Source organism: Anneissia japonica, unplaced genomic scaffold (genome assembly GCF_011630105.1).
Source record: "Anneissia japonica isolate Jap-2015-1 unplaced genomic scaffold, ASM1163010v1 scaffold376_len1572418_cov194, whole genome shotgun sequence".
Classification (NCBI taxonomy): domain Eukaryota; kingdom Metazoa; phylum Echinodermata; class Crinoidea; order Comatulida; family Comatulidae; genus Anneissia; species Anneissia japonica.
The window spans coordinates 702230-720344 of record NW_022741166.1 but is presented as its reverse complement, the minus strand read 5'-3'; the positions used below and the strand labels follow the sequence as shown (position 1 = coordinate 720344).

Genomic DNA, 18115 nt, shown 5'->3' with positions numbered 1-18115 from the left:
AAAACGTCAAGACTTTCTCAACAACAACAGTTCTTTTCAGAACTACTTACGTGGTGTATCGCAAGCTTCAACATACATTATTTCTTCGCCATGCAAACCTTTAAGCAATACATTTATAACCAGTCACTGAAAAGAGTAATCTGCATGTTTAAATTTCCAAAAAATCTTCAGTATGAATTGAGCTCTTCTCTATCATCCATCAGATGAATTGATGTGACTGTTGTTGCTTGTTGCAACAGATTGTTTTCTTGGTAATAATAATAATATGTTATATTTATATAGCGCTTAATGCCAACAAGGCCTCTAAGCGCTTCACATTACTACCGCCGGTAATTGGATTAGACGCCTACAGTATGGAACACAAACTGTTCCATAAAGTTGCAGCAGCTACATCAGCGCATTTTGGCATTTAACCCTACCAGGTACCCATTTATACTCCTGGGTGGAGAGAAACAGTGTAGATAAAGCGCCTTGCCTAAGGACACAAACGAAATGCGAGGGATTGAAACCCCGACCTCGAGGTTGGGTAACCAAACCGTTCCCACTGCACCAAATTATGTGGTGGAGGTGGATGATTTGCTAAAATACGTCCTCCATGAATTTATTCTCTCTTTATGATATACTGTATATGGACTGTTATATAGTATACTTAATTTTCTGTTAATTCTTATTTATTATTGCCAAACAAAAACACTTGCATCCTGTAACTATTCACAATCAAAGACTGATAAGCTGATTGTCAGGGCACAAAAGTTGTCTGATTCACCCTGGCCAGTATAGCTTTGAACTTCAATACCATGTCACATTAGTGTGGGAGTGCATCAGAAAAGTTTATAATTTTGGCCTTGGATACATTCTGCTTCATGATGTATCTAGAGTTAGGACATCACACTAAAGGCAATAAGACAGGCTACTACGGTAATTATAGGAACAGACTAGTATCGTATGAACGTTGTCGATGATTCATTGTAAAGAAAATCAGATAATCCGATGTCATTTATTCATGCCTTAATAGTAATGCATAATTTTTCCAAACATTGGGTTTGTGTTTAGTGAGGGAAATATTAAAGCCATTTAAGAAATCTGTCCTAAATACTGCCAGTGGTACAGTACATTGTCATTGGCTCACATTATATTCTCACAATATGATATGTGGTTTTTAATATGTTTTTGAGAGATTTTATAAATTTTCTCTTGTTATTGTCATTTTTTTTCTTTTGAAAGTCCTTATACTGGATGTATTACAATCAGTTATAAAAAATGTAAAATGAACAAGAAAAAAGGACTAAAAAATTGTTAATGGTAGCAGACTCGAGGTCCATTGTATTTTACCAGTCTTTTTTCATAAAAATAAATATGGAATTTAATTATTTAAGAAGTCAGTACTTTTGAATTGTATGAGAAATTTCTAATTGCTCTATGTTCTTTTAATAAATAGAATTGGCTAAATAATGTAAATTAATTTATTAATAGTGTGTTCTAGGCAGATGGATCATGCCATTTGCATAAATTATATTCTTATTGTTTGAAATTGAATGTCATAAATGTGTACAATTTTCTCTCAGTGTGCTTCATTTGTGATGGTAATAATGTTACTTTTTAAGCATAGTTGAGCCAAGGAGGCCCATTACAGGAGAATAAAGTACAATGGCCTCTTGGTTAAAACTACACTTTTCGAATTTACAATCACTAAAGGGTCGTTTAACATTATCAGCATTTTCACAAGTGTACAAATAGTACGCTAAGGGGGAGGGGGTGGATAAATGTGTGTACTCTTACATATGCATAAAAATGTTGATTCAAAATAACATGCAACGTGTAAAATACAGTAATGGTAAAATTATAATGTAACCATGATATAATATTCATTTGTAAGTAACCAAGTACATTACTTTTAGCATAGCTGACTTCACTAAAAAATGGAGAATGGTTTGCAAAATCAGCATTTTTGTACACTTTCAGATGAGAGGGGGGGGGGGGGGGATACCGAAAAAGAGATACCGAAAAAGAGTACTGTTTGTACACTTGTAAAAATGTTGATAATTGTGAACGGCCCCTAAAGGTAATAATAATGACAATAAGCACCCTGAGAAGTGACATATAGGAGTATTGACATGGTGGCTGATGAAGGCACAAGGATTAATTGGTGGTGGGGATAAATCTATTAATTAACAACATTGATATAAGGTGTTTTTAATAACTGTTGGGATGCCTTTTATGTGTGATGCCACCCTCCCACTTAAATATGCATTGTATCCGAGTTCATGGCTTCAAAGAGATTAAAACCACCACCTCTTTCACAAACTTAGGGCCCGTTTACGAACTTTCGAAAACTGGATAACTCAAGCCTGAGGTGATAATTAATCATTCCTCAACTAGCTATAATTACTAAAACACCTGGACTTTTCCAGGCTTATTCTTTCCGGATAAGTTTGGAGGGTTGGAGGCTGCATCGGGCAAAATAGCCCACAGCATGGTGTCAACTGTCCTTACTTTTATGAGAAATCTATTCAGATTAAGCACTTGAGTCTGCAATTTCTTTTCATCCATGCCTTCGTCCAGTGACATCACTAGAGTAGTCCTCTCTTTATAAATTATATTATCCAATTTTTTTGCCGAAAAATTTAGTTTATTTTTACAACGATATACCCCTATATACAATGGCTGCAGCTGAGCAGAGTGGGTGGACTGACGAAGCAACCCAAATGTTAATTAGTATATGATGAACGACATCCATACAAGATGGTTTTTTATGGAACCCGACGGAACATCGCCGTTTATAAAGAAATTGCTTTGAAGATGCAGGAAATGGGTTATAACTTTACGCACGCATTGAACACCAATGGAACTAGTAGTAGTAGTAAGTCCGTAGGCTATTTTAAAGTTTTTTCTTTGTTTTTTTGTGATTTTCCCAGTTGGCCTAGGTTCTAGTTTCTAAGGCCTGGGTTTTTAAAAATTGGTTGGAGTTCGAGCGTAGGCAAGGCGAGGTAATTCATTGTTGAATTGCCTTGGTGGGCTGAGGTCGGCAAAGTATACACATTCAGAAAGATCGCATGGCTTAACAGAACAGTATGCTGTATCGTGTGTGACTGTGAAGTGTTTTTGTTTACATGAAAGGCCTATACCAGCATACTTTTCAAGTGATAGAACTTCTGGTCGGTATCCAAATAATTTGGGGTTCGTAAACGAGTAATCTAATGACCTACAACCATAAAATGTGTTTGGCAATATTATGAAAGCTGTGCAATAAAATAATCATCCACATTCCGCACATGGTCACTGGTTGACCAGCTGTTGTATACAGTACAATATATTACTTGTTGATTGATACATGTACGCCTACCACAACCTGGCCTATATTTCATCTATTTAATCTTTGCAACCAATGATCAGAATAATTAAAGTACTGTACTGTATTAATATCATAAATGCCTTTTGAATGCAAATTATAATTTAAAGTGATTGATATTGTTGCATCAAAGTTCAATTGTACTGTATGTAATTAGTATGATTAAAAACAGTATACTGTAGATGGTTGGAACCTAGTTATAAGAATATTCTCAATAAACTATGATAAATAAAGACTTAGTCTATAATCAAATAAACTCCTCCTCTCCTCTTTCCCCCCCCCCTCCCCCAATGCTTCATTTGGATCGAATAAACTCCCAGAGGTGTTTAATTTTTCTTCGGATAAATGCTCCCCTAAATGACTATAAAAACAAATCTAATAGATGCAACATCTTTCTCAACACATTTTATTAAAGTTCTACCAGTAGAATTACATTTTTTTCTAACCTGGTTGGGATCAATTAGTCTTTATGATTATGCAATTTTGACAGTAATTATCTGTTGTCGTTCCGCATTTATACTGACATTAAGGGGCCATTTTAAATCAGAAAAAATAAACGCCTCTTGAATACACACTCCTCAGAAAGTCCAGGTCCGTTTATTCAAATATATTTGGTAATTTTTATGCAATCATACAGTATAACATCTATGTACTGTATTTTGTAGAGTCATATTATCTATCCTAAAAAATGGCAAGCTTATGTTGAGTGCGATTTGAAGTACAGTAATAGTGATTAGGACAGTGATAGTAATGGGTGATCAGGGATAATTTTCAAAGTGAATATATTAGCAGCTTAGAACATTGGTGCTGCCGCACACTAGGGACTGGTACAGTATATTCTCTTCAATTAATGGTAACCTACAGCACAACATCATCAGTTAGGAAATATCCATAATCACCATTTGTGTATGTTTGTGTTATTTTTCAGACTAGATGGCTTTTTCTGGCTTCAGTTCCATGTCCTCAGAATTTTAACATATTTATTTAATTATTGTTATTATTGTTCTTGGATATATTTAATAATTTTTTTCTTTGGTTTCCTCTTCTGACTGTGCCACATTGTATCATTTTATGGTTATATGACATCCTTCCTCTATAAGAATAAGAAAAAAAAAACCTATAAAAATAGTTTATGATAAATTTCATATTGATAATAATATGGCTAGAGTACATTTAATTTCCTTATCAATGTATTTTGTTGTTAGCCTTGGAGATACAATTTTGATATAAGAATGGTTGTTTATCAATAATAACATTAGTAATTTAATTAAGCATTTTTTATTCATTCCTGAATATGGAATAGTCACCATGACTATAGATAATAATAATTCAATTCTTCTAATAATGGATTCAGCAAAAAGCCTCAATGCGCTTTACAAAAAGAAAAGAAAACAAGCAGTAAATAATTTTGATTTAAACTATGGCACTTAAACTAAAAACAGATTACTGTATTTGTGCCCTGATGAAAAAATAAATAAAATAGAGCAAGTAAATGGTAACTGGTTTTCCTTACTTTTACATCTCATAGATTTTTCTTTCTTTTGTTATTGATTAGAATATTTCTGAAATGGGAACCTATTAATGCTGTCCGATGGGGAGGGGAACTGAGTGAAATAAGAATAACTTGGGCGTCCAGCCCCATCCAAGGGCCATATGCCCGAGTTGGGGGGAGGGTTTGGGAGAGGTGTTACTCGTCTGAAATTAGATTTTAAAAACAAACTTGGCGGAGGCCTATTTTTTTTTTGGTCGGACTGCCCGATGAGCTCTGGCCAGTGGTGGGGGCTTAACCTGTCCGATAGCAGGACTTAAGCCCCCCTGCCCCCTGCTGAGCCGCCACTGCTGTGTAGTAGTTGAACTCTTTTTTTTTAACTTATCTGCAAGTACACTATTTGTTTACTTACTTGTTTGTTGTTTTTATAATTTGCTTTTGCTTGTTTACATATGATTTTATTTAATTTAAATTTATTTTATCACTATATATTGAAATAATATCAGAGTTTCTGAATATGTTTTATCATTGAGTATTTGTTTGGCTGAATGGGGATGATGAGTACACTATTTTTACCATACTTATTTGTTGTTTTTGTAATGTACTATACTGTTGGTTGGTTAAATGTGATTTTATGTATTCGTATAATTATTAACTTGAATTTTATCACTCACTCTGTTTTCTACATTTGAATGATATCATCATAGCTTTTGGATATGTTTTTTCATTGATTATTGGTTTGGCTTAATGTGGATGATGACAGAGCACTCAATTAGGCTGCCGCAGTATCCCCTAGAGACCTATCATCTCCATAAAGATATTGAAGCAGAACATCTTAGCACTTGAAAAATACTGTAATGATGCTAATCTAGACCTTAGATATTGTACTCTATAAAAGGTCATGACAACATATTATCCTTTTACGGTAATAGATTTTATCTATCCTTTCTGGCTGCTCTTTGTTTTATACTGGTTATGTTTCTGTGGCATGTCAAGACTTTTTTTCTTTTGTTGTAGGATACATAAATTACCAGAGTCCTTTGCTGCTACAATAGTTTTATCTTTCAAAGTCAGACTTTAAATCCCAGGTTCACAACCCCTGATCCTGGTCCAAAAATGGATCAAAAGATTCAAAATTTGGAGCATGGTATATCTTACAATATAAGATTTAAAGGCTGTGTGCTGCTGACTGTGATGCTTATTGTCTGATTCCCTCACTAAAGACTGTTTAGAATAGAACAACAACTGTATGTTGCCTTACCTGCTTTTGAAACATGCTTGGCTTAAAAAAAACATTTTAATACGGTTTGGTGCAGCGATTTCCATTCAGGTTGTAAACCACATTGTCGAGGGCTTCGAACCAGATGCTGAACATTCTTAACTGGCCATGATAGTTACCCCAGCTTGCACTGTTGACGGGTTGTGAATTTTGTCATGATAATTACCCCAGCTTGCACTGTTGACAGGTTGTGAAGTGGCTCACACTATGTTTTAGCCCTATGAGTTTTCATGGCTTATAAATCAAATAAATACTGTGGGGCCTCTCATCAATCTTGATGGTAACGTCCGGCCTGATATACCAATATATACAAAATAATAAAATTAAATATAAAATTATTTACTATACTTTAAATTTGTGGATCATATAGTACAAATGGTGTTTTTAAAGCACAGTATTTTGAATACTGTACTTTAAAATCAAGTAGAATGATCATGAAGACATGTTGCTATACAGCAGACCTAGGCAATTGAGTGGCAGATCCATTTACTTTTATAATTAATACTGTAAAGTATAATTATTTTTCAATTTCTTAAACAAAATATAAGTCAGATATTACTTTCTTACTTTTCACTTTAGTTCTCATCACAAGTTCTTAGAGTAATAATAATAATATAAATAAGGCCATATACTGTACATTAAACCTTAAAATTTTTTAATTATTTAATAACATACTTCCTCTTAATGTATCCATTTAAAATAAAAATTTCAGAAACGTGGTAAGACATTCGCATATTTCCACTGTAGTGCCAAACATTGTTTTCGTGATCAGTTATTAGTCATTTGGGAGTGATTATCACTCTCTTGGCATCTAAGCAGCAAAGGATAGCTTAATTTATGTGGTGCAATGATGCTGATCAGTGATATGGGAATCATTAATTACATATGAATTGAATGTTTCTATTAATTATGCCGTTGTTTAGTACAGAGGCTACCGTATGACGTATAGTGATATAACCATTTTTAGGTATGCAATGAATTAATTACTTGTTGGTTTGTGGCAGTTGGACATGTATTCCTTCTGCAAAAATATCCATGCTTTGAAACATATGAGTTTCATTGTTTCTATTATGTTGATGAGTACTCTATAATAATAGATTTATGACTAAAGATTTATGATTCATATTTTAATTAAATTGTAAAATAAAATACATTCAAGACTTGCCTGTTTTATTAATTTTGTTTATTGAGTTCTGCCTCTCCAAGTTGCCAGTCCTAGCATAGGAGTTACCAAGGTCCTGGATGACCTAGATTGAACTAGTGATGGTTAGTTTACAATTTGATAGACCCCTGGTCAGCAAGAAGGCTACTGTAGTTTCAAGCTTTTTAAATTATATTCTCAATCCAAACCGAACTTGCAGTAGTATTTTGTACTATAGAAACGTAAACCCATATTAAATTTTGTTTCCTTAGAAAGAGAAGTAGATACTTTAGTTTATACAGCTAAGCAAGTTTAAAACCAGAACTGTAAACTAAACTCATAGGCTAGGGTGCCCATCTCTCTTCCCTTGGTGTTTGGGCCACATTTTGCTGAGCAGGAGGGGAGAGGTGGAATTTGTCATTCTTGCACAAGTCTCTTACCTGTTCTTATGTACTGGTACCTGCAATTTACTCACTATTACTTAGTGTTTTTATTATGTATTTTTTTCAACCTTTGAGAAAACTCGACAGTGATTTGTTTTCTCTTTTTGGTCTTCCCGTCGGGTTGTTAATGTTTGCTCATTTTCTGTGTGTATGTATTTTCTCATGTCCTTGTATGTTTTTCTGAAGAAAAAATAAAGGAAATGACACAGATGTTCCCAATGACTAATATTTGTTGATATAGTAGTAGTAACACATTTGATGCATTTGCAGTAGTCACATTTTGTATTAACAATTCTGTCACGATATTGTTTGCTGTTACTGTGTTTGATATGTTAAGTTATGTTTGTCTTGACTGAAGATGTTTTCTAGCTCTTGTTGCCTGATATTAATGTAAACATTGTCTTCTCTTCAGTCAGTTCAATTTATGTACACATTAAACAGTATTACAAAGAACAGATTGAAAAGATAATCCTTTATCTCAGTATGATGCGCACGTTCTATGACATTCACCGGACTTTAATTTCTTGATTAGGAGACGAGACTGACCTTGTTTATCCTGAATTTACATTTAAACTTACATCTGTCAATATGACTTCAATCTATACTAATCACACACCATACCAAAGCATTAATTCACTTAATTTGGCCATCGTCAATATAAGATACAAGCTTTTTAATAGTACTGTAAGTTATTCAAATGATAACAAAGCATTACAGTTAATTTATTTTAAATATTATGAAACCATTGGGAGAGACACAATCTAAATATTAAAACATTTTTTTAAATTGAAATCGCCTTCAACAAGATGCTGGATGCTATTTCTTGGTGAGGGATTTTTTTTGTTTTTAATTTGCCATGAAATTTACGAACCATTTCACAGCTTGTCAACAATGCATGGGGTCTCCAATCATGACAGGCTTAGAGTGGACAGCATGTGGTTACTCCCAGCGACCAGGTAAAGAACACAGCCTTTGTGCCAAACCATCCCCCTGCCCCACAAGCATTTTTTTACGTAGTTGTACAAAGCCTTTGCAAATTAACTTTTACTGTTTTGTTAGAAAACTATGGTGTTTGAAGATATTTCACCTTTAATGATTAACTTCTGTATACAATTCATGAATCATGAAAATTATGGTCATATTCTCCATGAATAATACCAGTCAAATATGTTAATGGTAATGAACTTGTAGCCTGTATGTTATAAAATTGTGTTAGAGCACTTGAACAAAATACGACTATAAGATATGCTAAGAAAATACCATTGTAAAAATGAATTTCTGATCATTGTTAAAGGTTAAGGATAATAATAATAGAGAGCTTTTGTCATCTCATTCGAGAGCCAATCCGCCGATAAAAGTGCATATTTTTGTTTATGATGTCACCAGTTTTGACCTAGTGTTAGTTTTCTCGCACTCAATACCCAAGATTCAGCCACTGTGATGAATCAACAACCAGAAACTGAATGCACTTGAAACATTTCAATGGCATTTGATTATATTGTATAATAAATGATTATAATACTACCTTGAGAAAATCATCAGAGTTAATACTGATTGCAAATTCACTCGAAGTTTTCGCAGATTTTTACATTTATTTCATCCTAGGCTAGGCCCTATCCATACCGCACCATTACATCTGCCATTGTGCCACAATGGCCCAAGCGCGTACCACAACGGCTGTGCAGCCACCAAATATATCTTCTTTTTGAAATAGAAAGCTTGGTCACGTGTGCAGTGTTTTTAACAAGTCCATTTTAAAGTTTAAATGAGTCAGTGCATTGAAATACTTATACAATAATACAACAACAAGCACAGATGAAAAATGGAAAGCAGTGAAGAACAACAAAGCATAATTGAAAAAAAAAAAATAATAGAAAAAAAAAAAAAAAAAAAAAAAATCAGTCTAGTCTGATTTATTCACACAGGCACAATACTGTATTGGTCATATCATATTACGCCTTTCTTGATTCATTAAGTATAATATTTTTAAAGCATGGACATTTTGAAGCAACCTTGCATTATTAGTCAGTTGTTTCCACAGATGGGGCCATCTAGCAAGAAACCCAAGTCAATTTCAAGTCAATTCTGCCTTTTGACTAATAGAAATCTTTACAGTATTTGCATCTGTGAAACTGATTTTAAAGAGTAAGCTATGCAGAAGTGTGGCATGGGTATAGAATATTTGCTGCGAAGCAGCCAATTCATATTCTTGACAGCAATTTGACCTCTGAAAGGTCATTGTTTGTCAAAAAACAAGGGCCTAAGACGACTGAAAAGTGGAGTTTCCTTCTTTTGTTCTGCCGGGTAAAATCAATTAATTTAGGCGACGTTTTTGTAGACTAACCAACACGTACCAACGTCCGCATGTCGCGCTAGCCTTATCCTACTCTAGGCCTAGACTAGCTAGGATGGTATAGGCCTAGCCTCGAAGGGACGAAGGTCCCAATGAAAAACAACATCGCTCCTTGATAGCTAACATTGTCTATTTAACATCACAATAATTCATTATTAGACCTATAGTTGTTTTTTTAATTGTACTCCACAAATCTCAGCCGATACTTCGCACAACTCGAGTAACCTCTCGTATCTATTGTCGTGACGTCATGGCTTGCTGGCTCACACTTGCGATGTCTCGCACTTGTGATCAAATAACACGCTGGCTCGCACTTTGGCAACACTCTTTGGCAGTCAACTCGCCCCTAGAAAACCCGCCCTTGGAAATTTGCCCCATAAAAAAATGAACACTTCCTAGACCATGCAGTCTTCAAAATAAAAATTGTAACCTTTGGTAATCAACTACATTTTCCACATACATAGAAATTTTTGAAACTTTATTAAAAAAAAACCTAAACCATAATTCACCACTATAGACACTTATTAACAAAAATGAAAAATTACGACTTTGTTACCCAATGAGAAGTGTTCTAATATAGACAATGTGTCGTGTCTCATATTATTTGTTATATTTTTATTATTCATTATTTTCACTTAACTCGCATAAATAATTTTGTTCGAAGAACATTTATATGCAGTTGTACTTCGCAGCACTTCACTTGCAATTTCTAGTTTAATTTTATTCTTTATAAAATATTGGTTAATTTCTTTATTTGTACAATTGTCCTATGATAACACTATCTGGCATGACATTATAATTTACCTTCACAAAAAAGAATTATTTACTAAAACCATGATAATGTACAGAAATATTACAAGAGAAAAAAGACAAGTACTGTTCTCTTTTTTCATTCATTCATTTGTAATTGAACTTTAAATGTCGGAATTATTTTTTAGAGTTATACATTACAGTGTGGTGGCAAAGCGATATTCGTGGGCTGCAACTCAAATTGGAACATAGTTACATCATGCATAACCTACTTAATGAGCATCAAAATTTTCAAATTAAAGTTTGTAAATTGATAACACATGTACATTTATATATGGAATTATGGTTAGTATAATCATAATGGTGTAATTAAAGCGAGCTCACACTTAATTTGTATGCACACGTGTGGGATTGCTAATTTAAAAAATATGTAAATATGCAACCTGGTTTAAAAACTCATTCATCACAACTAATCATTAAAATGTTTGATGATTTGTAATTTAAATTGATCCTATACTTCTGAATTTCTCAGCTTGAGTGACAGAGACCAAGAAGCAGCAGATCCTACCAATTAAATTATAGTCAGTCTATCAGAAATGATAAACACAGTTGGAATAAAGAATCAATGCTAACTACAGACAATTTGTCAATCAGTCGTCATAATTCGCTTCTTGTTGGAAGTCTATTTAAGTGGGATGCTTTGAGAAGGGATCCTTCCTCTGTAAATTCATGACAGATGCGCATATGTTGATCTCCGCAGGAATTTTACATTATATGATAACTACGAGTCTCTTTTATAGTAGCACCACATACTAACATGTTGGTTATCTTCAAATCCAATTTTTATATCTGCATCTGGTTCATTAATTGTGTAATTATTATCACCGCTGGTTAAGTAAGCCTACTAGGTTTTTGGATGGCCATTAGAAGTGAATTAGCAAGCTAGGAATGTTCATGCAGAGCTGAGCATTGTGGTGCTTGATATCTCTTACTTCTACTACTCAATTGTGAATGATTGCTCAGTGTATGTAATCCATCAACGAGCAATTGAACCAAATGTAGCTATTCTATTTATATCTGTCATTTCATTATATATTCAGGCTCAATAGCCAAAGAATAAATCATTTTCCTTTTAATATGTAAATATCAATCCCCACTTTCAATGACACAACATATAGTAATACAGATGCCATAAACACATAAATCGACAGAAATAAAATCTTGCAGTTCTGTTTTCATACACTGGAGCATTATGTACAAATAATTCTATTATCTACAGTATTTCTATTATCTACCAGTCTTATTAATCAATCAATTAGTCAATTCTTTGTCTACTTAAATTTTAATGCATAGGGCCTCAGTTATTCTCCTACTATCTTCCTTTGTCGTATGTCATCTTTTTCTTCTTGTGCCACTGGTCTTTGCCCTTCTCCGATAGTTTTCAAGTGGCTACATCTTTCACTGAACTCTTTCATATTTTAATTGTGAAAGCCATACTAATTCAAAAACACTACAGTTTTTGACTGTGTTATTGTCCATAAAGTTGTGATACAAAATATGTCAGCAAAATATAAATAGTATAGTATGCAATTTTCTTTCTTTACAATATATAAGTTACTAGAGTTGATGTCCACTATGTTAATTTCCATTTTTTTCTTTAATGTCTACTATTAAAGCACCATTCCCGGCAAAATTTCAGTTGTTTAGAAAAATCTGATTTTTTATATATGTTATAAAGATTTGTAAATACAATATTAAATTGTTAGTTTAACTTAATTTAGACATTCCTAAAGATGAAAAAAATGTAAAATAAGAAATTTGATTTCTTGTGTTCCAAACAAAAAATAAATGCGGATGAAGTTTTATGTTTGATTTTGCGATACGTCTTGCAAAGAAATGTAATTGAGGTAAGGCTAGGCTAGGTCCAGCCTTACCTTGATTTAGGTTCTGTTATCAGACATAAACCAGCCGACATGATATTTTCCGTTGCTAGTATTGACACTTGTGAAATATCATTGAAAGTATTTAAAATTTGTTAAAAAAAGGATTCTGATTTTTGACAAGTAAACAAACATATCTTGGGCCTACTTGATTGACCGCAGTGTGCAAGATGCGAAGTACAAAAACTAATCTCATTAGTGAGGGCACACTTTATTGACTGTATGAAGTATAACAAAAGCGAGAGCATTTCAGCGGATGCATTCTAAAACCTCTGAATTTGCCTAATAATGAAGAATTCGTTGAGAAATTTGTAATCTCTTATGAGAAATAGTCTCTATTTCTCATTGGAATTATGGAATAAACTCCTGGATCATACTAAAACCAACTTTAAATCTATGACACTTTCAAATTTTCATTTCATTTCATTTATTCAATATCTAGGTAAAAGCAGAACAAGACAAAACAAACAACAAACGAGATGTTCATTGCCTGAGGACAGCCAAAAGTGTACTAGCGCTATCAAGTGGCTCTCCTATACTAAACATCTTTACATATAAAAGCATTTCATTTCAAATCCTCAATAATACCATCTTAATTTAACCTGATTTTCTCTTAACTTGCATATCCATATTTATTTTAAATATTTTATTTTCTTAAGTTTCTTCCAATGTTCCCTTTAAATATATTTTTAGATTTGTAAAGTTTTTGGCTACAATGTGTATATATCTGCTTTTAAAGTTTTTGTAGTTAAGAACTGAACACTTTGGAAATCAGTACTATGTATTGAAAGTGTATTATTCAGTATAAAGAAAGAATAGATAAAAATATTTCTCATTCATTTTATCCTTTTGGGTAAAACTGAAATATATACCAATATTTTTCCCTGGTTTAATGCATATGCATTTTTTCTTTAAAAAAAAATCTTTTTTTTTTTTAGTGAAATTTTGCGGGGAATGGGGCTTTAATACAATTTTTTGTGCACCATGTTTATGCGCACTGTATTTTTTAATGTTACCTATTATGTTGATATTAACTATGTTGATGTTCATTATCTGATTATTTTATGTGGCCATTATGTTGATGCCCAGTACTGTTGGTTTTCAAAGTTTATGTCCATTTATGTTGATTAATGTCAATATTTTTGTGTACTATAATACCCGCATTTTAGAGTCTATTATTTTTCTGGTCCCTATGAGCAATCTTTTTTTATGTACAGAATCTAATTGACCCAAGCAGGTTGTCAATTACTGCACGGTTGATTAACCTGCAGCCAGGAAGACGAAAGCACTGCAAGCATGTGCCTTCACAGTCATTTAGTTTGTTTGCTACCAGGCCAGATCTTGCTTCTCATTGGTCCATAGATATTCCCATTGATCCAAGCCGATCATACAATCTGTGGTTCTGGTTATATCTACATTACTCATGTCACTAAACTACTGAACTTGCATACTACAAGAGACACGGACATTATTCTTTCTCTTTAATGAGATATCTACAGTGTATATTTTTTAGGTCGCAATGTTGTGTTTTTTTCTCGCAGTATTTTCGGATAGTACATTTAACCTAATTGTGAACTGGAGCTAATTATTGTTGTGGTCTCGCTGGCATACCTATTACGGATAAGATTACTGAATTTTATACTTTCATCTATATTGCTGGCTCTGTTAACATAGGATGCTTTAAAATTGACTACACTCATTGTATCAGAAAAGGCTATTATTTGTGATACCAGTTTTGTCATTTGTATGATTCTTATTAGAGAAATATTGTCAGGTGATCTTTTTCTACATCGTAATTTAACTATCTTCTAATGTGAACATGATGAGAGGCAGAGGCCTAAAGAAGGTAAGTACATTTTTTAGGAAGCAGAATTTGCAGAGTGATTTGTTTTAATTTTTTATTTACAAAACTAAGTATAATACAATATTACTGTATTGATAAATAATAATTGAACTAGATCTAAAACCTGGATAACATAAATCCAACAAGATTGGGTTCAGTGAGCTTTATTATAGTACTGTAATTTTATTGTGCAAGGTTAACCAGGATTAGAAACAGCATTCTTATGCATGGCTTATTGCACTGTATTGTATTTGTAGGTCTGTTTTATAAAAGAATTTATTTACTGTAATAAAGCACTGATTACACCCAATGAATTGCACTTTTACAGAAGTGCACTGCTAATAGTAGTTCAAATTTCTTATTACATGTTTCCGATGCTCATGAAGATGATACTAAAACATTAAAGTATTCAAGAAAATAACAAAATACTGATATGAGTACAGAAACTATTAAGTAGCCTACAAGGTAATCATAGTACAACCCATAACTGACTGCTAATATATCGACATCTGTAGTGTGGCAGTTAACACATTATATTATATTATAAGTATTTGTTTTAAAGCAATGGTAGTTTGAATGAAACAAGTTATTTATTATTTTATTGAAGAATGTTTTCTAATAATGATGATTATTTAATCCAAATAGCAGTTTTAAAAAGGAAAAAAAAACCAACATTAGTTTTTCTGTGTCACAATGCCAGTCTGTACATGAACAAATTACTAAGTTTCATATTGTTACTGTAGCACTATATACTGTGCGTCTTTTAAAGTTTCCTTGGTACCAAAGTCTCTGTAAGATCAACTAATTTTATGTCTTAGTTAACTCCTTCCTTTTGTAATGACCTTAACACTACAACAGATGGTATTGGAATTACGATTTATTATTTATAGCGGTGTATTTGTGGTTAACGTAACCAAGGTACTTTGATTATATTTAGCACAAAATCTGAGAGATTTAGAAATAATAAAAGCACTGGTAACTAAGTTTATTTTTTAAGGACATCATACTGTACACTGTAGTACAGTTACTAGTAGATATACTGGCCCTGTTGAATTATCAAATCTTAAATAACAATAAAAAATATCTTTGGAATGAAAGCAATTAAAGATATATACAGAACTACTGATAAAATATTTAGCTGGGACTATGCTTTTACTATATAATTTCAGCCATGAAGCACATGCCAAATCTCTATGACAGTCTATGATAAAGACTGATGATATACCGGTAATAATGATGGTCCACAAATTTTTAAGAAGCAAAACAGCATAGGAATCACGTACAGTAGTTTGGGGGGAGGGGGTACAACACATACAACAGTAAACCAAGTATCCGTGATGAGTGAAGTTGGTTAAAATAGTATATGACTATTAAAGTTATTGCTCGATTTACTATGATTGATATTACAAAACCTTTAAATATTGAATTAAAACATTGATTTTGTTCAATTATATTAATCTAAATTTTGCTGATTTACAAACATTTTACTACGAAGATCTTAAAATTCATTACTAACCAATTAAAAGGTATGTGCAAAAAGTATACTGAATGAAATATATTATTACATGTTCTGTTTAATAGAAGTAAAAACAGCCAATATTTATGTATCTTAACTTCTATCATCAGTTTAGTCTCCTACACTGTGTCCCACCAGGGAACAGTTAAATTAACTGTTCCCTGGTCCACGGGCCTTTCCATAGTTCACTATATCGTGTAAGGTTTAGTTACAGTAGATTGGAGCGAAAACTAAGTTGTAAGTCGAAGAAGCATAGATCCTCAACAACAATGCATTGCCTTAAACAACAAGTAAATACAGATGTTTAAGCCATTTTAGAGAAAATATCAGAACTCCATTCTGATATGTTGTATGTTATATACCTATATCTTTTCTTTATCATTCATTATTTCATTCTTATATGAATACGTGAATGAATAAATTATTATTTTTTTAAAAATTATTACAAAAGTATAAATGAATATAATAATAATTCATCACAAATTAATGCAAAGGAATATGGAAGTAGCCTTTGATGGGAGATCTACGTTCCAAAGAAGACTTCAAAAATAATGTTTAATCTGTACTTTCCTGCTTTCTCGCACATTTATGTTCACGGAACTTCAGCATTTAAACGCAGGTACTCGTCAGATAACCAAAGTTAAGAGGCAGTGGACCCAGTTAATACTCGGATAGGGGACTTTCTTCGGACTGATGTGGTAAGGAAGTGAGTTGAGTAGTCGAGTGATATAGCAGGGACACCGCTACCTGCGGCCTTATATCATCGGCGCAGGTTGAAATCTCAAGTTGCTAGACATTCTTGGAAAAAGCACTCTGAATTGTGGACCCAGAGAACACATATTAGGAAGCTTTCATTTTGTTCGACAACACGGCACTAGATCGGAATCACTCATGTGTGACCGTCCTACCGGGCGTGCTATGTTCTCTGCATACATAGATTTGGCCAAATTGCATCCTGGAATCCATGCGACGAGAAGAACTTAATGTTCTCGCATGTGCAGATGACTTTTAGTGACATCATCACATTCTACGTCCTACCGTCGTCGTGCAATCGAAAGCTCCTGTTACAGATCCCAGTACATACTTCAAGAAGAGTAGGAGGTTCCCTATTGTACCAGTCCATCCGGTCCTTTAGTTGTAGACTGATGCAGGTGATCAGATATGATGTGACCCTTTAGAAACTTTTGTAATGAATTGTCCTCACCTACCTTTACCAACAATAACCTCATTAACATTTCAAAAATTTCTTGTAGTGGTATTGCTTTGCAAGTAAATCGTGATTGTATTGCATCAATTTGCCAGTCAGATGCTGGATCTATCGGTATTGCTAGAAAAGATCGGGAATATCTGGAATAATAAATGATAATTCTTAAAAATTCAATTAATTAATCATCATGATCATAGAACTTATTACGCTATATGGTTTAATTAAGTTGGAAATGGACTTCATCTCATTCGTTTATCTGCACATGAGTGCACGTTGAAGGAGATCAGAGGGATTTTATCACCCAACGCAGCAAATGATAGTGGATCACAGCTCTCCAAACCAATCAATTCAAACTGCTTTAGTAAAGTTATTGATGATGATCGGTTTATTATGTTGGGAAAATTAAATTCAGGTTATTGTGTAAAGTTGTAAAGTTTAGTTACATTTAAACAAGTAGACTTACTTGTAGGAAATGACTGGGAAAAGATTTTCATTCAGTTTATTAACACAAACTTCCCGAACCCTGAGACCACCTCAAAGGTGGTCTCGGATTAGGGGGTGGACTGTATAGAGTACCACAGTCGTGTCGTCACAATGCACGGTGGTGCTCTCTGTTGTCAACAGACGTAGGTTACCGTTCATTACGCCTGAATGACTGCATAGGCTTTCTGGAATAGGCATTTTAAAATCTAATTTTTTACCATCAAAATGTACTAAAAACACAAAAGCTGAAATTATATTAATTATCGAACACACATTTAATCATCAATTAAAATTTACAAAGAAAAAGTAAGATACAATATCT

At 33.3% G+C, this 18115-nt stretch overlaps 1 protein-coding gene across 3 annotated transcripts in view; it reads left to right on the top strand.

Annotated features, from left to right (window-relative positions):
- LOC117118663 (divergent protein kinase domain 1B-like) overlaps positions 1–18115 on the top strand; it is a 48812-nt gene that overhangs the window by 9814 nt on the left and 20883 nt on the right. Inside the window, exon 1 of one of the 3 annotated variants that reach the window (XM_033263333.1) lies at positions 14125–14590. The exons of the other annotated variants lie outside the window; for them this stretch is intronic. Within the exon in view, the coding sequence (XP_033119224.1) occupies positions 14564–14590 (27 nt within the window). The 5' untranslated portion in view covers positions 14125–14563. Of the gene's footprint in view, positions 1–14124; positions 14591–18115 lie in introns of those variants that run through there. 3 annotated transcript variants of the gene reach the window in all.